This window comes from Pangasianodon hypophthalmus, chromosome 10 (assembly GCF_027358585.1).
Source record: "Pangasianodon hypophthalmus isolate fPanHyp1 chromosome 10, fPanHyp1.pri, whole genome shotgun sequence".
Lineage (NCBI taxonomy): Eukaryota > Metazoa > Chordata > Actinopteri > Siluriformes > Pangasiidae > Pangasianodon > Pangasianodon hypophthalmus.
This window is the reverse complement of record NC_069719.1, coordinates 10,842,853-10,866,747: the sequence shown is the minus strand read 5'-3', so window position 1 is coordinate 10,866,747 and position 23,895 is coordinate 10,842,853. Positions and strand designations below refer to the sequence as shown.

The following is a 23,895-nucleotide window of genomic DNA, read 5'->3' as shown; positions in this document are numbered from 1 at the left end:
GCACGGCTACATTGACATGCTGAAACAAAAGTGATGAAGGAGGAATGTGGAATAAGCTCATTTTAAAGTGGAAAGGAGTAGAACATCCATGTAAGTGTGTGTGCGTGTGTACGTACATGTGTGTATCTGCACATGTGCCCAATCTTTAAAAATGTTAGCAGATGTGCTCTGGCAGCTTAACAGAAGAAGGATAGAACTATACATCTGGATTAGGAATATTTAGAAAGTCAAGGAAAGAACATAACTGGTTAGCCTGCTACTGTCATTTGGGACGAGCATCCTTAGCAGACCTGGACACACGTATTATTGGCTTAACCTGTTTATTTGTTCATTTTCCAAAGAGTTTTAAAATCATGTCTCTAAGGGAGTGACCTGGAGGTGACACTGGGTTACTATGGCAATTACTGTTCCTTAGGGGGCAGTGAATGCTGTAGCCCTGTGTGTCCAGGATCAGGTAATAGTGAGATTATAGTCCTTATGGATGTTTTGTTAAACCCATTTTAACAACAGCAATCAAACCAACAAACTGTTGTAACATGCATTCTAATAATCTATGTCTAATAACTAATGTTGAAACAATCAATAATTCGTTCTCAAATAGACTTTCAGCGTAGATGATCAGAGGCTGCTATGAACCCTCACACCATAAGATGGAAGTTACAGGTTGAAAACAAACCTTATAACATAAGCCCATATAAAGACGTGCTAATGTGCTATTCAGTTCTCCCACAGACCTCCAAAATGGTCATGGGATCTATCACTTCTCTTTCAGTGACCCCAGGGGAGCAATACACCTGGCTTTGCAGCTTAGCAGCACTTCCCAATCAGGGCGGTCAGGAGGCAGAATGGCACAGAACCTGAGAGGCTTGATCTCAGTGAGAGATTCAGAAAGAGAGCGTGCTACCGTTCCACCATCTGACCACCTCTAGACCCTTGTAGAAATCCACTCAGCCTTGTTCCTAGCCTGCTCAAAGGGGCCTATTTATATTCATTGGTGTTTGAAGGTTTACGTTAGTGAAAAGACAGGCCAGGCCTGGAGTGGTATCTTTGTATCTGAGTGCTTCCTGTTTTTATTGCAAGGCCGACCCTTGTCTTTGCAGGGGCACAAGGGCTGCTCTAGAGGAGGGAGGATGGGGGCACCAACAGGCTGAGAGAATTCAGAGTAGTTGTCTGCTAAAATGTGCCCTCACACTTTTTGTCAAATCTAGTAGACATTTCTTATCCTCTTTTTTTCCCCAAGTCTTCCTTTCTTTCACTTTTCTAGCATGTAAAGCCTAGCAGAGGAATCTACCCTGCTGAGAAGTTTACCTTTCTGATAACATAAGCTTTCTGCACTATGGGAAAGCTTATGGCAACACACTGGGATTTCCCCTTTCCTAATGGTACTGGAAAACATCCAGAAAAGCTGGGAGAAAAGACAGACAGCCACTGAGTGTGCAAGGCCAGTTTACACCAGCTGATACCTGCTCCAGTCTAGTGAAAGACGCTGGTTTGTGCACTGCTGCACGCTGTATGAGAGTGCATTAAATTAAACACAACCACATTTTGGTCTTGCATTCTTCATAAAGGATGGTGTGGGACCAGGCATCGTTCCCATCCCTTAGGAAGCTGTTGGTGGGTGCCAATTGAAGCGGCCCTTTTAAGCAGAGACAATTGTAATGGCCAAAAGCTCAGTGAGATTTCTCCCATGAAAGTGTGGGGTCAAAGTGTGCAGGGGAGGCAGGAGAGGGGAGGGCCATCAATTTTGTTATACTGAATCCAAAAGCCAACAATTGTTACTGTTGGCCTGTGTTGTTTTTCTGCGCACGGGCAGGGGGGCTGTCCTTTTGAGCTTTTCAGAAAAGGTGACAATGGCTGGATGTTGAGAACATATGTAGAGAGACCCCTGGAGCTCATGGAAGAGTAGCTCCATGCTGGCCTGAGCATTTGAGAAAATACAACCCTACTCCTTTCATTCTGCCCTCTCTAATGAATGCCTGAATGCCAGAATGCCCCAATAGGCCATTCAGGGGCCAAAGTCCCCAAGAATTCTCTCTAGCACAAACGCATCCTCAAATAGGAAATACATTTGCTTAACAAATTAAAGTAAAAAGTAAAAGAGTTGGATGTGCTAGTGTGTGGTATGCGTATGAGTGTGTGTGTCCAAGTAAGGAATTGTATAGGGGCTGCAGTGAGTAGTAGAGGATAATTCAATTAGGCCTTTTTTTTTCACAGGAAAAAACTATAAAGGTAGGTTAAAAGGAAAGGATTATTGCTTGTACAAGTCCAACCAGGGGTTTTCACAAAAGGGTCCAAAAAGATGGGAGAAAACATGTAAAAAGCAAGAGAGCTACCAAAAGAAGAGGAAAATGGGGTCTTGAAAGCTGTACTTCCATGAATTAAAAAAAAAAATACTCAGAGGCTTAATCTATCAGGCTTTATTCTCTCTCTCCCTTTCTTCTTTTTGTCTCTCTCTCTCTCCCTCTTCTCATTCACTATTTTAAAACAATTCTAAAGAAAATTGGTGGAAAAGGCTGTATAGCTCTCTGTGAATCAGCCTTCATTTTGCAGTGCAATCGCAGGAGCTAAGAGAAGCCCACAATAGGCATTCCTTGAGTCGCCAGGAAAGACGCCTAATGATCCCTCAATAAAGCAAGAAATTTCTGCATGGTGTGAGCCAAGTAAATTAACCAGGAGGCGTGTGTAAAAAAAAAAAAAACACAGAGGTAGGTGGCTCAAAGGAGGCCTCTAAATTTTTCTTCCCACTCGTCAACCAACTTCAAGCTTGAAGAAGGTAGAGAGCGAATTAAGAAGAAATAACGCCTGTGATGTTATCTGTCCCCAACACTCATTCTCAAATGAAAGATGTTTTACTGATTTGCTGAAAATTTCCAGCAGAGGAGATGTAGCCATGAACAGCTGTGAAGTCATTTTGATAATGATGGGAATAATAAGCACATGGCAAGGTTCAGGGCTCGGCTGTTGAAGCTTCACTGCCCCTGAATAGGGAAAAGTGATTAAACAGCTCCTGATTATCCCTGACCAATATGTAATGGATTTACAGGCCTTTCAATTAGGCTGTATTTGCAGGACCTCATTATTTGGGCTTTGCTTAGGTAATCAGGGCTGGGGTTAATGCTTCTGCTTTGGGGGTGCTACAGCCAGCATGGCCACGTGACCTTGTGACGCATACAGATCACAGGGCATAAGGCCGCTGTCTTCATATTCACACAGACAGACAAACATAGACACGCATGGCTTCCTGCATAGGCCCTTATGTAGCCGCATGCTCAGGAACAGAGTTGCATGTAACCTGACCTTCTAGGTCCAGATCAATACAGCTTCTAGTCTCCGATCATGTCCTGACATCAGAGAGGGCAACGGAACATGACCGTCTCTGGCCCCTCACTCACCCCCACCAGCCTGGCCCCCTCTGGCCATCTCTTACCGGGCTTACCCAGGCAACCCACACACAAAGACACACCAAACACCAGTCAGGATCTCATATGCCCTCCCTAATCACAACACACAATTTCTATAATGCATACTTTAAATATTTAATTGCATAAAGAATAAGTGTGATTGCTGCACTGAGCGTATGTGTAAGAGAAATGTATAGTAAAGATGAATAAGCAAATGGTTGTTTAATTTTTCACTGACAAAACTATAATGAGTATTTAGTTCTTGTCAGCCACAGACTTTGGAGTGAAAGGTAATGAGATACTAGAAAATTGTTGTGGTTTTAGGAAGCCTCTTTGTGGTTGGAGGGGAAGAATGTGGAGAGTGTTGTGCAAGCTCATACTACATGTCTCAGTGGTTTAAGTCCATTTTCAACAGGGGAACTGATTGTGCCAGCTGATTGTGTTGATCCCAGTAAAATACCAATATAAATCAATGTAAATGTAAATCAATCTGACTTTGATTTGTGCACATTCAGGAGAGTATACAGACATTTTTTTTTATAAATGTGGTTTGTGTGCATTATTGAAAGTCTGATATCACGTATAAGTGTGCAAAAGAAAGCAAGTAAAAGAACACTTACTGTGAGATGCTGGAAGAGCCATGCTCGCATGATGTTGGTAGCCACCTTGGGGAAGATGCCACGTTTTTTCTGCCGCTTTTTGTCTTTGTCTGGGTCGTCATCGTCACCTGTACCAGGCGAGGCCACACTGTTGTCTAAGCCGTCTCCTGGTCAAAACGAGAGCTCTTTAGAAACGGAACATAATCTCCTACAGCCTCATGCACTTTTTGTAATGTAACCTCAGTCATGGATGGGAGGTTATTGGATCTGAGTTTTGGTTTGACTGAAATAAAATCCTGGACCATCAACAGAATGACTAGGTAAAAAGAAAACAGAAGGCAAGAAAATTTTTATAAAAGCAACTCTTCCTAGACTGGAGCTCATGCCATTATTTAGGTTATATTTGCATGCTTGACATAAAAAGGATAGGGAGGAGCTAACATCAAAATTACTTATAAACATGTGCAAAGTAAACAAAGATGCAAATACTAACAAAACGAACAAACTTGAGGAATAGTTGGAGAGTAAGTGGGAAGAGTGCACAGTGGTGTTTCATTGTTGCACTTGGGCGCACATAATAGAGCGCAGTCCATCTCCCCTTGGTCCCTCCCCCTCCCGCCTGCTCATTTACATGATAGGGGCACGGCGGCTTTGTGCTGCATTAATGCCTGTCAGTGTTTGATTTGGGCAGGAAACATGCGCATATCAAGGCAGGCTGGCTTCCTTTAAACCCAGGTTCTAATCCCAAGCCCTTGCCTTCTTTCTCCTCCTCTGCACCATTAACTGTGCATTAGCAAAAATGATTTACTTTTAGCAGTCATGGTTATTTTTTCTTGCCCTCAGGCAAAAATGCCTTGAAAGCCTTCCTTGAGGGCATCTAAATTATGTATCTGAAAAACTTCTCCACTAAGGCATAGCAGGACCCCGACACTCTCCAAATCCAGACTTGTATGTCTTCCTGTTTTTGGGGAAACATCAATCACGTGCACCTACACAAGCCATAATCTCACATAAATATTTGAAGTAATAACATTAAAAAGGGGGAAAGAAAAAGGATCCGACTGGAGGAGTAATCACATGCAAAATACATGAAGAATACAAGAACAGTGCAGACGTATATCTCTTCTCTACATCTTTTTTCCTCTTCTTTTTCACTTTCCCCTTTTCTTTTTTTTTCGAGTGCTGTGTGTCCCTTTCATATCATTAGTGCAAAGGCACACATAAGAGTGAAAGAGGGCACACGGAGACTCTGCTCTCTGCCCGGACTTATAGAAACTGCCACTGCAAACCCACCCATGTGGGAATAGTGGACGGAGTCTGTGAGCGTTGTAATTGTAGAATGGGCATTCATTAGCAGCAAATGCCATAAATCCCAGGCTAAGTAAAAGCCCTTGTTCAGGAAAGCCTAAAACAATAAACTGGAGCCAAGCCGTAGCCTCAGTCTGACCGTGTGTGGCTTCCTGAGAAATGCGACCCAGACGGCGTGCTAATTCTCCAGTTTGCTCTCCACTTCAATAATAATAACATCACCCAAGGAGGGGAGAAGCTTGTGTGTGTGTGTGTGTGTGTGTGTGTGGAAAGCGGTTAGGAGGGGGGTTTACACGTCGTTTTTGCGTGTAGCAGTACAACCTTGTGTTGTTGTGGTGGTGTCATAAGCTGCGCCTGCTGTTGGCCACACAGCCACTTTGGTAGAGTCCAGACACAGAGAGGCTGAGTGGCCTGGCCCAAAGGATGGCAGATTAATTTTATTGACGTTTCCATTTTCACTGCAACGCGATAGCCTCCCCCTCACCGGGGCCGGGCCGACCCATGCATATTTACAGACTGACCTGTCACTTCATTACCCTCCAGCTCTGGTCGCTCCAGTAGGCTCAGCCTGCCTCCCCAGCAGGGTGAAATCAGACTCCCAGGCTTTCAGCAACTCTCTTTTTCCCTCACACACACACGCACACTCACACACGTGCATGTGCTGTTACACTGTACACAATGTGAGCAGCCTGCTTCTCAGTTACAGCTATATGTATAAGTGGAAACGAGTTTACGTTTGCATGTAGTCAAGGTAATACAAATGTGTGAAGAAAAAGAAAGAAAGAAAGAAAGAAAGAAAGAAAGAAAGAAAGAAAGAAAGAAAGGAGGACAAACTTGCACACCCTCATTACATCTAAAGGCGAGTTGGTGATTTACATCCGCCCCCACTCCTTTCTTATGAGCCAGAGAAGAAGTGCTGCAGGGCAAATTGTCCCAAACACTAATGGCTTCTGACTGTTCCCTGGCAACTCTGGCATTTTAACCTGTGTGGATGTGCAATCTGCTAAAAAAGAGAGACAGAGAGAGAGGGAGACAGTGGAAAAAAGGGAAGGGGAAGCATCCCATCATCTGCCTGTGTGACACAGATGGGGATGGCTATTAGGAGGCAGGCGAAAGGCCTCGGGGAGGAGAGGTGCTGGAGTGTAGCCCCAGGCACTTGTGGAAAAGCAATGCCCTTGAAGGATGAAAAAAGCCAGGCCCTATTGCCCTGCTTCTTGATTCTCTCTTTCTCTTCACTCAATCCCTCTTTGTGTCATCTCAACAAAATGTGTCCCTGAAGTAAGCATGCATGTATAGACAGTAAAGCTGATCCTATAACACAATTAACACAATTTCCAAAGAAATAGGTGAAGTCATCACTAAAGCCTGATTAATAAACTTTTACCCTCATATTTGCATGTGTGATAATATTTATGCATCATTAAAAGTTTAGGATGTCAGTAAATATTATCCTCTCACATTAACCGAATTTTGGGAGATTTTGTTGCTGATATTGTCTGCCCGTGGACATCCTGGCCAGTGATGTGTCCTGAATTCTAAGAGAAGTGTATAGAGTGTATATATAGCATGTTTGCCTGCAGGATGCTACAAATAAGTTCAGCGGATATAAATGTGTTGGCTACATGTCTAGGGGCATGGCATGCTCCAAGGTTAATGCTCAGAGATGATGCTAAGGGCACTGTACTGAACTTTTTAAAGGCGGTCTGCCACACAACACTCTGGGTCATGTTATGCAAATGTGAAAATATGTCAAAAATTATTTGCTTCCAAACAGCATGTAAAAATAAATTTTTTAAGTTGTTTGAGTTTTAAGACAATGATATTTTGGCACTAGGTATGGACGGAAGAACTTCTTCGCGCTATCTATATGTGTATCTAGCTGATGTTCTCAGAGGCCAAGCAAAGGATTTGCGTTTCGCTTGGCTTGGGCATTTGTTTCAGGGTAATGGAGCATAAATGTGGAGGCAGTGCCTTCCAGAGGCTGTGCTTAAAGTGACTAATTTAGGCCCCACTAGAGCTAAAGCTTCCCCCCACCCACTGGGTTATGCTGCTCAGCCATGTTCATGAAGACTTCGCCATATTCAACAGGAAAGCACAAGGATATTGCATGATGCCTGAGTGTTTAAACAGGAAAGCAGAGGGGTGCATGCTAGAGAGTAGTGACCCAAGCCATAGTGCTCACCCTCAAGCCCCCAAAGGCAGAGGGAACAACGCAGGGGCTGTCTTGTTATACCATCTCCTCACCTCAGCCTGCAGCACTGCCCCTATAGTTCCCTCCTCCCTTTTGCCGATTCTCCTTCAAGGCTCCCTCACCGAGAAAGGGAGAAAAAAGAAGGGATTTTAAGCCTCTTTTTCCCTCCTTTTCTCCTGAACCTTTCAGTCGGCATAAGCAGCATTTAGTACATTCAAGAGCCCAAATGGCTGCCAATGTGGCCTGTAGCAGGGGCTCTGCTTTCTTTGTCCACTGTCCCCCCTCCTCTTTTTTTTTTTATTTACTCAGGATTCACGCAGGGACCCTCGCCTGCACCCAGGCCACATGGTCCTGACACAGAGCACTTCCATTCACACTCCAGCAGGCCTCATCACACAGGCACACACTCACAAAACACACACTCATGTCCACTGCTGTATCGGCAGTTTAGCACTCTCTAAAGACTGGATTTGACTGTACTCGCTGATTCAGGTCACAGTTCAGTCCAGCTCAGGTGAAGAGAATACAGAGTGCAGGATCAGACTGCCCCAGAGGAACAATATTTTATGGCAATTATTTCCTGAGCAGCAGTGTGCATGCTAGCCTGTAAAACAACAGCTTGGTAAACACTGCACTGTGCTAACAAATTAGGAGTGAGACACTGCAAGTCATTAGCAGTTCTGTGAAACTTTTTTTGTTTTTTTTTTCCCCTCCACACAGGCAATTCAGTGTAAACCAGGAAAACTCAACCCCCCCCCCCACACACACACACAAACAAACACACACACACACCAAAAAACTCTACAGAAGCTTTTCTTGCCTTCACACACAGCTGCATCCTCTCTCAGCGTTAATCTCTATCTGTGTATTGTTTTTTTCCAACTGCAGCACTAATTTGTGGTTGTTTGTGCTGAAGATCACATAGTTAGGTCTGCTCGTAAATGAAGTGGAATAAGAGGTTTAATGAGATGTCTTTTTGCACTGGGAGGATGCAGTGTGTTTGAGGGGGTTACAGCGCACACACATACCAGAGCCCCCCCAGCCCTCCTGTCAGAAAGATAGCTTTCTAACATCCCAGGAATGCTGTAGATAACTATCACCTCTCTATTAAGCCACTGCCCTGACCCTGCAGCACAGAATGTCTCAAACCCAGGACAAGTGGAAAAGCTGAGCCAGTGTAACTCACGGTCACATTTGTGCCTACCTTTTCACCACAACAATCCCTCCTACCTTTCTTTAAAATTCCCAAAAATGAGTAGGAATAAGAGAGAGTAAGAAAGAATAGGAAAAGAAGTGTTCTTCTCTCCATCAGTTCGAAGTGATAATCATCTGCCAATAACCCTGATGTTTGGGGAAGCCCAGCTATGTATATTATCAAAGGCTCTGGGCTGGATAATTACAAGTGTAATTAACCTGCTACCTGTAACAACAATTATCTAATTACATCATAAATAGGGCCTTTGAGAGGCCCACAATGGCTGCTCCCGGCCTCTGATTGCGCCCATGATTTTCCACCCCCCGCTTCCCCTCCCTTCTGCCACTCATTAGCCTGTTAATCACTCAGCACCGCTGATGATTTCATAAGTCACAAAACCTTTCATTTAGATCAGTGGTGTGTGTGTGCGTAAATTACCGGGCTCTGAGTGGAAAAGTCCTCACAACTGCCACAAGGGTTCAGCAAGGAAACTAAAATGACACTAAAATGTTTTATTTTAAGATGCCAAAAATGATCTGTAATGACTGAGATAGCAAATATGTGCATGCGGTGGATGCACTGTCGCCTTGAGCAGAACTGTTTAAGGCGCTGAGAAGTGTCTGTGGAAAGGAGGGGTGCATCTACATCCCAGTGAAACAGGAAAGTTCATTTAGATGAGTTAAAAAAAGACAAAGAAATGCAATAAAGATGTGTGAGAGAGACACTGAGAAACAATCAGGCTGTTGCAGATGTCAGGCTCCAATTTGCATGAATTGTAAAGGGATAAATTGCTGAGGATGAGAGAGCAACAGCACCCCCCCCCCCCCCCCCCCCCATCTCCTCTCACACTCCTTTTGGGGAGAACTAAAAGGCGCTGTGATGCCCATGACTGCCTCTCGCTCCAGAGACAGGGATCAGAGCCTAATGAAGGGCCTTGGGTCTAGACCAAAGATTTCACACTCACTGACTCTCTGACAACTCCACCCCATTCCCCACTCCCTAAACCAAGCACACAGCCCAAGCTCTTCCTCCCTGTTTTTTTCTAAATCAAATTGTACTAATTGGTCCCAGAGGTTATCGAGGTGCACCCAGCCTTTCAGCTTTCTCTCTCTCTTTCTTTCTCTTTCTCTCCATCTCTATCTTTCTGTCCCTGTACACTTTGATGGCTGCATTATTATGGAAAACAAATAACGACTGAGCCTGTGTGCCTGATTGCCTGAGTTTCGAGCTCTTGCTATTGGTGGAGGCGGAGACCTGCGGAGCAGAGCAGTTTCACACTGCAGTAATTAAAGTGTTAATTACGGCAATAATTAGCAGAGCAAATTACATAAATTCTCACCAAAACAGGATTCATATGCTGTGCAAATGATAAGGGGAAAACTGTGAAAAACACCAAGAGCCAAGAGAGCGAGAGAGCAAGAGTGAGTGTGATTTGAAAGAAAACAGAGGCGGAGAGAAGAGAAGTGTGGATTTGGCTGCTAACGGCAATATGGCTTTATTAATTCCTGGTAAGGGAATATCAAAGTCCTCTTCAGAAAAGAGAGAGAAGCTGCAAAGAGAGAGAGAGGGGCTCCCTCATTGCAGGGCTAAGACTCAGATTTTACACATCCCTCCAGCAGATAATATTGTTTATGGTGATTCTTTACCCTCAATTACACTTCAAACTAAAACAAATACATAAGAAACCTTGTGGTTTTTAAAGGAGAATCGACCACACAATGCTGGACATTGCCATCAAAGAAGGTGCTCACGGAGGCAAGTTTTTTTAGCCTTGCTCATTTGGACGAGTGAGGCAAAAGAGACGGGAGAGTAAATGAATTAAAAGGTTTATAAATCAACAAGTCAACCATCAGATTGTAGCCTCTGCTCGGCCGACCCTCTCATCAGCTCACTGCCATGAAGTTTCACTCTGAAAATGTCCTGGAGGCAGGGAACAAAGCGAGCAGAACTGATTACTGCGCTGCGGCCCCACTCCACTCCGCTCCACCGGCTAAACTCTGTTTGGCTTCCTAATGAGCTCACTAAAAACCCAATTCATCACCCATAACCCTTTTTCAACCCTCCTTGAAATTCACTACATTGGGTTCAGAAGAGAGGTGGGTCCTGCAGGACTGATGGGGGGGTGGGGGCTGGGGTTGTGTCCCTGCGTTCTGGAATGTCCGCTTCTCCCTCAGAGGGACAAACGCGCTCCACTGGCCCCAGCATCGGAGCCTTTCACATTAATACCCTTTCGCCATCCCTGGGAAGACAGGAATTTGGTAGGAAGGGAATGTGGCAGAAGAGAAGGGGGGGAGTGGGAGCCACTGGACACCAAACGGAGGCAAGAACAGGGAAGAGGAGGCTCTCTCAGTCAGGAGATTCGACAGTGATGACAAACAGCTGAGGGAAAAACGACTGTGAATTCCTCAACCATCAGGCACGGCTGGAGGAAAGAAAGAGAGCATGGTGGGAGTGTGTGTGTGCGTTTGAGAAAAGGGTGTTGCAGGGGAGCTAAACTCCCACAGTTCCTCATTACATGAAGTCAGAATGATCCTCTTGGCACCAGAGTTGAAACTGAGAGATTACTGAATTGATGAATCCTCAGTTTAAAATGCAGCTGTTTTATTCTGCTTTAGTAATTAATTCTTTTTCCAATAGTTTATTGATTAAGCCTAGCCCCTGATAAAGTTCAAACCAAGAAGAGTCCCCCCCTGGGTCAGGGCCGTGCCTGCTCACCGGAGTCAGTATAAACTTCTTCCAATTCCACCTGCTTCTCTTGCACAGTTTGCCTTCATAAATTAGTCAGGCCTGTGAGAAGCCATGGTAGCTGATCACCACTTTTGTCTTCCCTCTTGCTGACTTGCTTCTCTTTACCACTTGACCTTTTTTGCTGTCTCACACACAGGTACACAGAAATACAGTCACTTTCTCCCTTCACCCCAACGTACCTTGCAGAAGCAAAGAACACTTCTCTCACAAAAAAGTCACTTTGCATTCTTTTTTATCTGCCCTTTTTACCATACAACAGTGAGCCCACGATAAACACAGAGAGATAGAGCACGGCAGCCTCTCTAGGGACCCAACTAGCAGAGAAATCAGATACTTCTTTACAAGATTCGGGCCTGCTCGCGTCTTGTCAAGACTCACCTACCGGCTCCTTTACAAGTCAATAACCATGGCCTGCTGTCCTCCCCACAGACATTCCTGACTGTAATTATCATTTCCAAAAAAAAAAAGCGTGCACTCTTTTTATTCTCTTCCAACTTAAAGGGAAAACCCTCTCCTGAATTCCCTCACTGCTCTCAGGAATGCTTAAATGGAAGTAGAACATAACAGAAATTTAAACTGTAAATGAATTAATTAAGATGGAAATATCATAACAGAACCATGTACGGTTGGCTTAATACCTTGATGTGAGACCATTTTCCTCTGTTAATGGAGGCAGCTGCCAGCTTTTGATGAGCTCCTAGCATCTATAGTCCGCAAGGTAAGATCAGCAGGTCATTTTATTACAGTCCAGTGCTGGCACTCTGTCTGACTTTAGAGCCTTGAAAGCTCTTGACAGTAAAAATTGCACTCGGGCCATAGCTAAGATGGCGAGGTGCTTATTACCACAGTGAGAAATAAGAGTTTGGAAGTCCAGGGCTCCAATTATTGCCACTCTAACACCTTGACCTGCCCAAATGAATTATCCCACACATTACTCGCATGTTTCCTTAATTAGCTGCCTGACATTAAGAGTTGGAGAGCCCAGGTTTTTCCTCAGGGGAAAAAAGTCTGTATTGAAAAATGAAGTAGCAGATGATGACAGTCACATCGTAAGTGTGCTTTGGCACTGTAACTCATAGAGAATTGGCTATAATATCTTGAACCTGTTCCTCAAGATATCATTATAATGTGGCACGTTCTTAACGACGACATTAACAGGCACCTTTAAAGTACTAGCATGGTCAGAAAACATCTGATGCAATTCCTCACCACCATTATGCCTCTTCAAGACCATTATTTTCTTTGCTTTAGTCCTTTTTTCTTCTTTTGTGTATCTTCTGGTTCTTTCTTTCTTTTTCTGGCCCTCACTATTGACTTTCCAATTTTTCCCTTCCCATCAGACCTCAGAAGCAGAAGCTGAAGCAGTCGCCTGAAGCTCATGGGCAGAGAGTGTAGCTCTGAATGTTCACTTACCCAGACAGAGAGACAGACAGGCAGACAGACCAACAAACACTTATCTGAATAGCCAATAGTGAGCAAAATGTACATTACAGGAGTACAGATAGTACAGATGTGGTGGATTGTGGGAATGAGAGCAGCATTGGCCATAACTGATCCTGCATGCCTCCAGAGCCACAGGGAGCACGACTCATTTTCTGTTACAACAATGGAGCTGGATGGATGCCCACACAATGGCAGGTGCACTGAATAGCGGGCGGCCATGGCAGCAGGGAGCAGCTCCCCACCAAACCGGAGCTCTTCGGCTACATAACCTTTCCTGCTCTCCGTCTCCACCCGGCTCATCTTTACTCATAAAGGATGAAAACGATCTCATGGGGGTCCGAGGAGGAGCAGTAGCAGCGAGGCCTTTGGGGCAGAAAAAAAGACCAGTCCTATATGCTTTGGCCTGATCTAGCTTTTTCTTTTTTGTTATCTCCCTCTCTCTCTTTCTCTCTCTCTCTGTCTTTCTTTGTGTAGTTTTTAATAGTTGCGGAGTTTGTTCTCATGCGCCGCTCGGCTGTCCTCCAGGCCATGTGAGGGGTAAAGTCAGCATTCCCCCACCTTCACAGCATTCTTTTTTGGGGTCAGGGGGTCAGCCTCCACAGATGTCTCCACCAGACAGGCAGTTGTCTGAGGACTGCATCCCAGAGAGTAAGTATTCGGCCCAAACAATGCAGTTCTACCCTCAGTAAGGGAGATTTTTGTGTGCTTTTCTTTTCAGTATCTACATTAAATAAAGTCTTCTAATATGTTTGTTTTTCCTCTTGGAACTAACAGAGTAGGCTTGTGGAGATGGCTTGCTCTAGGCATTCGTTTCGTCTTTCTTTCTCTCATTTACCACTCTTCTTTTCCTAAGCTTCCTGCAATTGTTCTAATGGAGCCTTACTCATTCCTGTTTTACTGTCCAAGGAAAGATGTGTTTGGGGAAAAAAAAGGAGAGAGGGAACATATGTTGTCAGGACACTGAAATCAAAACATGGCCCTCATGGAACATGCAATATTCAGTTCATTACTGAAGCCACTTTAACAGCAGTTATAGTATTTTAAAATGGGCATCGCTACTTTTAGGTTAAGTCAGAACAAATGGCATCAAAAGCAAATTCTTTAGCCAAGCAGCTTTCATTAAAGGCAAATCAAGCTTCTGTATGTTGAGTGAGTAAAACAATGCCAGGGATAGAATGCAGAAAAGACTGGGTGAATTTAAGAAACATGTTTCACCTGGAAACATGGAAACTGTAATTGCAACAAGCCTTTAGAAATGCAGCAGCCAGGCCATTTCTGAGTAGTATCCTTCTTGTTTCATCTTTGAAATCATGCGTGTATGTGTGTGTTTTTTCCACTCCTCAAAACAACCCCCTCTATTCTGAAATTGATAACCTTCTAAATGAATTATCGTAATGCATAATGAACATTATCTCCCCCCAGGCTGTAGCCCTGTTTGGCATGTTGATTTGTTTTGTTTCACATTACCCTCCGTTCTTTAAGAGTGCTCACTGCTTGAGGCGTGTAAATAAGAAATTATCCTTGCTTCCTAACACTCCTAATACCTCCTTGGGGTAATTAGAAATTATTAGACTGCTGCCTCCAATAACAAGAGCTAATGGCACTAACTACTGTCAAATTCAACACCTCCTCCGTCCCTCTTTCTTCAAATGGAAAAACAAAAGCTCTCCACTGTGTGCAGACTGCAGGGCACGAGGCCGGTATTCTTCCCCAAACAAGCACCCCCACGCTCAGAGACTCATTATAGCACACAGGAGAGTGGAAATCAGGCTATAAAATGAGCTTATCTGTAATAATGCCCAAAAAGATTTGCATAAATGTGTTAGCTGTGCCGACGGAAGCAGGCGGGGGAGAGACAAACTCAAATCTGCCCATGCTCTCGTTCTCATCCTCCCACTCTCTTGAGCTGTTCAGTTTGACAGGTACCTGTAGGGTATGGCTGCTCTGCTTAGCTCCAGCTCCACCACACCATGCCTGCACAGGCTAAAGACACTCAACCACAGGTTCAGCAACTCTCGCTTTCTTCCAGGAAGCCAGCCTGCGACTGGGGCTCGGACATTAGCAGAGCCATAGGGAAAAGGAGGCCGGGTGGATTAGAAAGCCAAGGGAGGCAGAAGAAAGAAGAAAGTGGAATGAGAGTAAGGCCCATCAAACAAACACAAAAGGGTTGATGGGAGGGGGGCCTAGGAGTCAGTGTTAATTCCCAAATAAGTACACTTTAAATGGCCTGGATGAGCAGTTAGGCACAGCTTTGCAGTTTCCCTGCAGGTGTGTCTAAGTACAATAGCCTCTCTAACCCCTTTGACTGCTCTAATGGATGTGCAGCAACAAACACGGGTCAAAACCGACACAACTGCAGTGACTTCTGTCTCTTCCCTTGTCTCTTCTTGGCTCTACTTTTGATGAAAACTCACCCAGAGCAGCAGCAGAAAAAACACCTGCAGTCAGCGAGAAACAAAATCTGGTTGAGACAGGAGTGATCGGATTATTACCCCTTACGAATGACTTCTTAGCTGACCCCCTCAGGCATGGCTTGCCAAAACAAGACTGAAAAAATTCCAGTGCAAACTGGTGTCTTTTTAAAGGGCCAGCACATTGTCATGCTTGTAAAAATACAGTGGCTTTAATGGAGCACACGGAGCCCCCGGGGGTGTGATCTCAAATCCCTTTTAGCCATATTACAGCAGGTCCTGTGTGTTCAAAATCATCACCAGGACATGAAAGGGGGAGTGCAAGCCCTTCATATACCAGCCCTCTACTCTCCCTTTTCTCTTTCGTTTTTTTCTTGTTTTTTTTTTTTATTTAATTTCTTCTTGTCTTGCTTCCCCTGTCCTACCGTAAAATCACTCAGCTCTATACAGTTCATAATTATTGTCTTGCCCTGATAAAACTCCTTATTTTAAAAAGGTATGGATGATAAAAATTAATAATGGTGCAGAACATTCATTCATATGTATTCAAATTAATTTCAGCTATTTTTTGTGCACTTTGGACTGACCCATTTCAGAGTTTACAAGCTGGCTATGATTAGGACCTTCCATACAGAGGAAGATTGTGAGAGAGCCTGAGGGTGAAAAAAAGACAAAAGACTGGGTGTGACAAAGGTAAAGGGGGTGGAGAAGAAAGGATGACGTTATTAGAAGTACTCTCACTAACTTACTGGACAGCATTAACAGTGCTCTGCTTTCTTTGCCTTTAATGTGTTTTTCTTCTAATACACTAATCAGGCATACATGTAGGGTGAGAGAGAGCCGGAGAGCACGAGAGAGAGAGATGATCATTCCGTTTAATCGCTCTCTGGAAAAAGGCCAGAGTCTATTAGAGAGAGAGAGAGAGAGAGAGAGATAAAGGAAAGAAAAGGAGAGACAGAGTAGAGAGTGTAAGTGGGAATGGGAGAAAGCCTCAGAGCACAACCCCTTGAAACAGCTCGGAACAGAGACGACTGAGTGGTGAGGCCTTTTCCCGTAAGCGCCTGTGAATGCTGAATCCAGCAAGAAACGTGCTCTCAGAGCACTATCTACATTAACTAGAGCTTTCCCTTAAGATTAAGCATTCATCATGAATAATTTACTAAGTTTTATGCTAATGGGAGTCTGAAAGTATCCGCTATGTTGTCCCCCCCCCACCAGAGCCCATCTATACTCAGTGTTCTCCAAGTCACTGTCTTGCTTATAGATATTCAACTCAACGGCCAGGAATCTACAGCATCATGTGATGTTTCAGGTCAGTTCTAAATCATAAGATGGTATGCTGAATCACAAAAACTTCTTTTCAAATAACAATTAAGAAAACTACAGATGTAGTTGCTGTAAACAGCCTACATTTTGACTCAAATATAAAGTAATCCCCAGACACCTGTTCCATCCGAAGCCCTTTTGTGCATGAGAGAGTGTATATTGCCTAGCGGGGCATTGTGCACCTTGATCAAGGCTGTAGTCTTTGCTGGACCATTGGGCTGTACTGAGCCTGGGCACTGTGTAAAAATGATCAGTCCTCCAACAGCTGGGAGTGATGGCCATGAAACAGCAGGCAATGTTGCCACTTTATAGTTTATCTTTTGTTTATGGGGTAGTATTCGGTTTTAATTATTCCTCTAAATTATAGTCTTAACAGGCATGGAGAGACAGGCAGCAACTCCCAAGCCCCCCCTTACCCCCTCTACATACACGCACCTAACAGATTTCATTGTGAGCCAGGGGCAACAACAAACTCACAACATGGCCTCCGTCTTGATTTTTAATGAAGCTGGAATCCTTTCTGTGTTTTCCTCTCCTTTTCTGCCCTCTTACATTCTGTGGCACAGACTTTGGAAGCTTGCTGCAAAAGAAAACAAGGCAAATGCACTCTATATCCAGAAACCGGCCGAGTCAACAGGCCTTGTTCACGCTGGGAGTTGTGCCCTCATCAGGAATAACTACTTATAAGAAACTTTGACCTTGCAGAGAGGGGCCTTAGGCCAGGAGAGGCCTGCCACGCACTCAATGGCCCAAGTGCAATCATGCACCCACACAGCATTTCTACACTCCGTGCTCTCGCCGTATCATCAGGGATGCTCAATTGCTGGAAAATCTGCAAAGTGTGCTTCTATTTAAGTTTATTTATTTATATCTATCAACTACAGTAGAGACCGCAGGCTGATCCTTTCAATAGTTCAAAATACTGAAGCTGTAACCCGATTACTTTCTATAGCAAAGTGAAGATCTGAGTGAAAGGAAAAATAATGGACTTGCTCAGAAATGTTCATAAACAACCTTCATTAATGGCAATTGGGCTGATTAAAAAAAACTTTTAGGCTATTTAAATCTATTTAATATCTTTCGCAATACAGGAGAGCGGGTACAGGAAGTGAGTGAGTTGATAGATGTGCTCTTTTGCCCAGAGGTAAGGTTATTTATTTATTTTTTTTACTTTTATAAAAAAGAAATTATGCTTAAAATATTGCACAGCAAACAGGGACAGAGAGTGATTACAACCAAACATCCAATTTATTAGCTAACTGCCTCCATAGATACGCACGTGAGTGTGAATTATACCGTACTGTGCAAAAGTTTCAGGCACACGTAAAGAAATGCTGTAAAGCAAAGATGCCTTCAAAAATAATGCAATTAAAAGTTTTGTACATAAAAACTTCTATAAAAAGCAGTCAACAGCACTATACTAAACAAAGCCAATCATTTGTCTTTAAAAATGCATCATTAGTCTCAGGTACATTTTTAGCAGTTTTATAAGGAAATTGGCTGATAGTTTTTTCTTAGCATCTTGGAGAAACTGCCACAGTTCTTCTGGTGACTTTAACTGTCTCACTTGCCTCTGATTTTGCAGATAATCCCTGACAGCAAGCATTCTTTTTGTTCTGAAATGTGGTCTATTACACATTTTCAACATACAAACATTTTTCTGTAACGGTTCATTTTGGTTGGAAATGTTGAAAAATCTAAAATGTTTTTTACTCACTCAATAATGCAGAAGTCATAAAATAAACATCTATGACAAATTAGTATTTTTAAAAATTGATTTTTGCACAGCTCTGTAGGGACAGTTTCTAACCTGAAATATATACTCTTTATTAAGATGACGACTGTTTGATGGAAATAGTCCGGGTGTTAAAGAAGCACCTCTAACTATCTACATATTTTCTTCACCTATTCCTAATAAGTCAGACCTTCTATGGTTTTACAGAACTTTTTTTTTTTTTTTTTTTTTTTTTTTTTACATCATTTAGTTTTCTTTCTTCCACCTTGCTATTTCTCTTCACTTTCTTTCTGCTAACCTACAATTGGCCTGTTTTCAGCGGAGTGTGGAAACTCTTCACTGATGAGCAGCACGGGCCGCTGGGAAGCAGCCGGAGCCGTTTAGTGCAGTGGAGCTACGTCCAGCCAGGCCCGGGCAGGAGCTGGGAGTCAGTGAGTGCTTCAAGCGTTAACGTAATTGCAAGAATGTGAAAAATGAGGCGGCAGGGCTCCTGAGCAGAGCGAAAGGTCATAGCGAGCCTCACACAAAACAACTGGCTGCAGGGACAGCCTCATTAGAGCAGTAAATCAGCTGCCCTCTTTTCCCCCCTCTCTCTTTCTCTCTTTTTTTCTATCATTCGGAAGAAAAGAAGGTGTGCTTTCATGCTGAAGTGCCTTTGGGCTCGGCTGGGTCAAGTCCGGCCTGAGCACTTTACACTGTACCGTAGCCATCTTGGCCTCTATCGATCAGCCGTTACTGGATCTGGTGCACAGGAGTCGATAAGTGCTCTGTGGATTACAGGTCACTTGTACTTATGTGTGTAAGATAATCAATAGGCAGTGCATTTCTCTCCTCTTCTTTGCTTTCTCGGGCCTTTCCCTGCCTCCCTGCCCTGCCTGAGAAAAAACAAATAAGGAGACCAATATTTGCTCTTACACTGCACCACTATGCTATTTGCATTCTGATATATTCACTTATTAGCTTACAAGCCCTGTGTAAAACAATTAGTCAGGAAGGTATATGATAATGTAAGACACTATATTTAGACACATTTGATTAACTACTGATGGGAGTGGAACATTATCTTTGCCTCTAGAACTGTGTGGTAAACATGTAAAAGCTGCATCATTGATGAGGAAGATGGTTAAGCAGTGATGATACTGCTCTTGACACGAGTTAACCACAAAGAGCTGTAGTGAATGTGGCACTGTGGTTTGGGGTGGGTTTTAAAACAGCCATCCCTCTGGAGAGTGTACTTTAAACCTCTATGCTGTAGAAAGCTCCATCAATACCTGTGACTGCCTATTGATGAGACACTGACTGCGATTGGATGTGAAATCGGTGTGAGGCACCGTAAAGAATCCGGACATGTGTGTGATGAAATTCTGTGCAAATGGCACACACTTTGCTGGCCAATGCAGAGAAGGAGCCATGGAGTAATCATTCATTGTTCATCAACAAAGAACTTCTAGAAGTTTCTAGAAAGAGTTCTGAGGGCACGCAAATCTAGGAGTACCTAAAATACATTTAAAGATGAAGAACAGAAGAAGAGAGAACTGTTTATATCCAGTTAGTGCTGGCATTTAGGTCGAGTGCAATGTGTAAGACAGGAGAAAAGAGTAGCCATAAAGTCATCTGAATGCTTGCTCTGACTCTGGCAGTCCAGTGCTTAAAGAAAACACAAGCCTGTCTGTTATTGCTCCTGAGCTGAGCAGAGTTAATATGTTTTACACGTTACTAAGAGCTGGCAGAAAAATGCAATTAATCATAAGGGTTACTCTGTGCTTCAGAACAGATACAGGTTCAAGCTTCTTACATGCTGTAGTCCATGGATGTGTACTGTTGTTGTGTGGGTGAGTGGGTGTAAATGCTGAGCATTAAAATTTATTTTCTAGTAAATGCCGTAATGATGAACATAAATTATTAAAGGATTGAAAGTAAATAAAATCCAGAATGAATGTTAACATTTAAAATGCTAAAATTCATGACTAGCAAATCAAATACACTGGCCTTATTCCATACAATTTTGAACCATTTAACAATCACCTTTCGCTTATTTATTAATATCTAAAAAAAAAAAAAAAAAGACCCTGCTATTAAATGAAAGAGCTTTGCATTTGTGTATATAGCATATGCATGTGATTGTGTGTTTAGTTAGGTATTAAATAGCATATCTTTGTGTGTATGCTGTATGTGTTTATCAGCAAACTGTATATATCCATGTGTATTCTCACCTTGTTCGCTGCTGTTGTCTCCGCTCTGTGAAGCATGTCCTCCGCTGGAGGGCCCTGGCGTGCCTGCCGAGTGTGTGGAGGTGGCGTCATCGTGGTCTCTCCAGGAAGCTGGGTTCTGGGGTCCGACAGAAGGGATCCATCCATCCACGTTCCCCATCCAAACCGCAAACCAGGAGCAGAGCACAGGAATGAATGGAGAAGGAGAGAGAGAGAAAAACCACATGAACACACTGGAAATGTGAGAGGGACATGAGTGAGGCTCTGGAGTGCTGTGCAGATCTCTGGTCTGCCTGTTTTAGCTCTCCTTTGCTCTCGACAAGCACTGAGTTCAGACAAACACGCTAAATCGACAGCTCCATGCTCATATTTACTTCTATCCTAGCCTGGCAGGCACTCGCTCCAAACACTACGAACCTAACAGCTTAATTACAGCCTAAGAGTCCATCACCACTGTATTTAATGTAGCGTCGTATCCTGAGCAAGCTCAAAAGAACTGTCTAAACACATGTGGCGGAAAAATGTCAAGTTAGTTTATACCGTAACCAATTGAGACTTCCGTGTCAAGTGAGAAATATATAGGGCTAAAAAGTCGATGTACACCACAAGCGCCATTTATCTTTAGCACTGTCAGAAGTGAAAATAAGATATGAGAGGCGGTCTCTCTCTAATCTGCCAAAGACTGCTCATGGACAAAGACAGGCACACACGCACACACACACACACACACACACTGTGAGAGGTGAAGGAACGAGTAAAATGGCGAGTTTGTCATTTCTGAGTGGCCTCTCCTCCTCACCCTTCCTGGTCGTTCTCATTGCCTGAGTGCTCGGCACAGGGAAACAGGATTTGTACTGTACAGGAAAAGCTTTATCTGTGCAAAAACGAAGGCAGGCCAGAGGTGGAATTTCCTCTGCCACTCAAACCGGAGAGGGACTTGCTGACCACGTCACCTCACCCGCACACACACCAACACTGTATACAAATGCACAAAAAACACACAGTAATTTGCAGCCAACATATCACCTGCACTGCATGAACTAAACAGTCAGAGAGCTAGTCTGACTTCGTTTCTGTGAGTCACAGAGCAGCCCCCTTGAAAAGAGCCCAAGCCAAACAAATTCAGGCCTGCATCAAGGCTTCCCACAAACCTCAGCCCACTCTTCTGCTCTCTTTTATCCCATGTGTCACTCCTTTGCATGCAGACACAGCCCCACAGATACATACTCTTCAGTAATAAAAACATTTCTGTAAAGTGTCTGGAGATACAGAGCTGCCATGTGGTGTAAGCTCATTACAGTCGGAGCTGAACTCTTAATCTGAGAGTGATCAAGCATGTGTCTAGCTGACGACACAAATGTGAAGCACATACGGAGAAAAGAGCTAAGGTGTTTGTTGACCAGCAGTTGCCCACGCTGTTTTCTAGCTGCATTTTAGATCACCCTGTGCACCCTGTGGCACAACCACATAGGCTGTTCACCAGGGAGAGTTCAGACTTTTACAAAAGAATAGCTAAGAAAAAAATCAATTGCAGCACATAATGGTAGTCAAAGACAAAATATCAATCTAATTCTGGTTATTTATTTGATACAACTGTTAAAAGAAACCTTTCTACAAGCATGGCCTTTATCCTAAGTCACCCTTTTAGTCATTCTCAGCAACATCAGACCAGCAAAAATGTCATTAATTTGGTCATAACATTTCCATCATGTCTCTAGAGCAAATGCCATAAAAAGGGAAGAGAGGAGAGACAGTAAAGACTGAAAAAAAATCACTATGTATAATGTAGTTCAGCTGAGCCAGACTTATGTATTTAGAATAGGCCTTGTTGTTTTAAGGAAAGAAAATGACTGGGTTCCACTTCCTGGTGGTGAAACACCCACTGTCGGCAAGACAGGCCTCAAAAATACGCTCCAAACCATACAACGTCAAACTGTTGCATTACATATGTTTAAACAACTGAAATTACAAAATTTCTAATTGACTAAACAGTTCAACTAGCATACATTGCTAAATTGTGCAACATGATCCTTTCATAATTAAGAGATAAACAAAGTAGAGAATCTTGGCCCTGTTATAAGTCACCAAATTAAGTAAGACAACAAGCAGCATGTCTGTGCCGTCTAAGCATCAAACAGTCTTCAATACACCGACAGCACATGGTCTTTAACCCAAACAAACAAGACAGACACATTTCCACCATGTCCTGAAAAACACAACCAATATCACAGCAGTCATACCAGGCAACATTAACTTTCTTCATTCAGCTCTGGAACTAAAGCAACAGTCTTTTCCCCTGGTATGAATAATGCAGTGGTCTCTCTCTCTCCCTCTGTCTGTGCCACAGTCAGAAGGCTGCTCAACAGATACAGGCCTCGCAACACAACAAAACAGTTGTCAGGACTCCCCAGAGTCCATTAAAGTTCAAACAAGCTGTAAAAAAAAAAAAAGAAGAAGAGAGAGCTAGAGAGAGCGAGAGCATCACCCAAACGGCCCTCGTCAATCTCACTACGGAAGCCCCCCCTCCATCTTTCGGAAAAAAATCTGCTCATGTGACTATTCCCTGTAGTTTGGGATAATTAGGAGTCAAACGTTGTTCACTCCATGCTTTTCCCTAATTGTGTTAAAGAGCACTGTTACCAGGAGGAGAAGTGCAGCAGCCAGCAAACACAGAGGTACAGCACAATAGGAGTAGATGGAAAATAAGATACAAGGACGGCCCGTCTCTGGGGGCGGCCTTTTCTATTTGCCGGGGTTACCGACTCATGGCTGATAATGCAACTTGTAATTAATATAAAAGCAGGACACAATATGGGGGAAAGCTTGTAGAGGCACAGGCCACAGGAGAATGTCTGATACCGTCGCTATCTGCCATTTCTCACTGACACACACCTGCCCTGCCTATCAACTCACTCTGCAGGCTTTCCCCACCGTCTTCTCTCAATATCCCTTAAAATTTCAAATAAAATTGATTTAGCACTGTCACTGGATTGTATGCCGATTCCTAGGAAACCTGATGTACTTACAGAAAAATGCATGTAGGGACAGGACAGGCTGAGAACGGCGAGTGCTATGTAAAAGGACGCATACTATTGCTGAAAGGAATCGCAGCTACATCACCGAGCATGCTGACACACACGAAACATATCACCCCATAAATCCTCAGGCCCTGACATTTCCAAATGCATCTTACGCTTAAAACCCCTAGCATACTTTTGTAGAATTTAACACATAATTACACAGGTGCTTTGAAAGATGTTAAAGAACTGGTTGACTGCAACCATGGTGTATTTACGAGACCATCAATTATCTGCCAAGTATAAAAATA

The 23,895-nt window shown here is 43.5% G+C and overlaps 1 protein-coding gene across 15 annotated transcripts in view; it reads right to left on the bottom strand.

The window, feature by feature from the left end:
- Positions 1–23,895, bottom strand: part of meis2a (Meis homeobox 2a) — a 70,131-nt gene that overhangs the window by 35,478 nt on the left and 10,758 nt on the right. For 7 of the 15 annotated variants that reach the window (XM_034307737.2, XM_053237787.1, XM_034307736.2 and 4 more), the window contains 2 exons: positions 20,571–20,727; positions 4,022–4,167 (listed from right to left, as the gene is read on the bottom strand). In XM_034307737.2, the coding sequence (XP_034163628.1) occupies positions 4,022–4,167; positions 20,571–20,727 (303 nt within the window). The remainder of the gene's footprint in view (positions 1–4,021; positions 4,168–20,570; positions 20,728–23,895) is intronic. The other 8 variants (XM_034307742.2, XM_034307741.2, XM_026934380.3 and 5 more) reach the window with 3 other exon arrangements.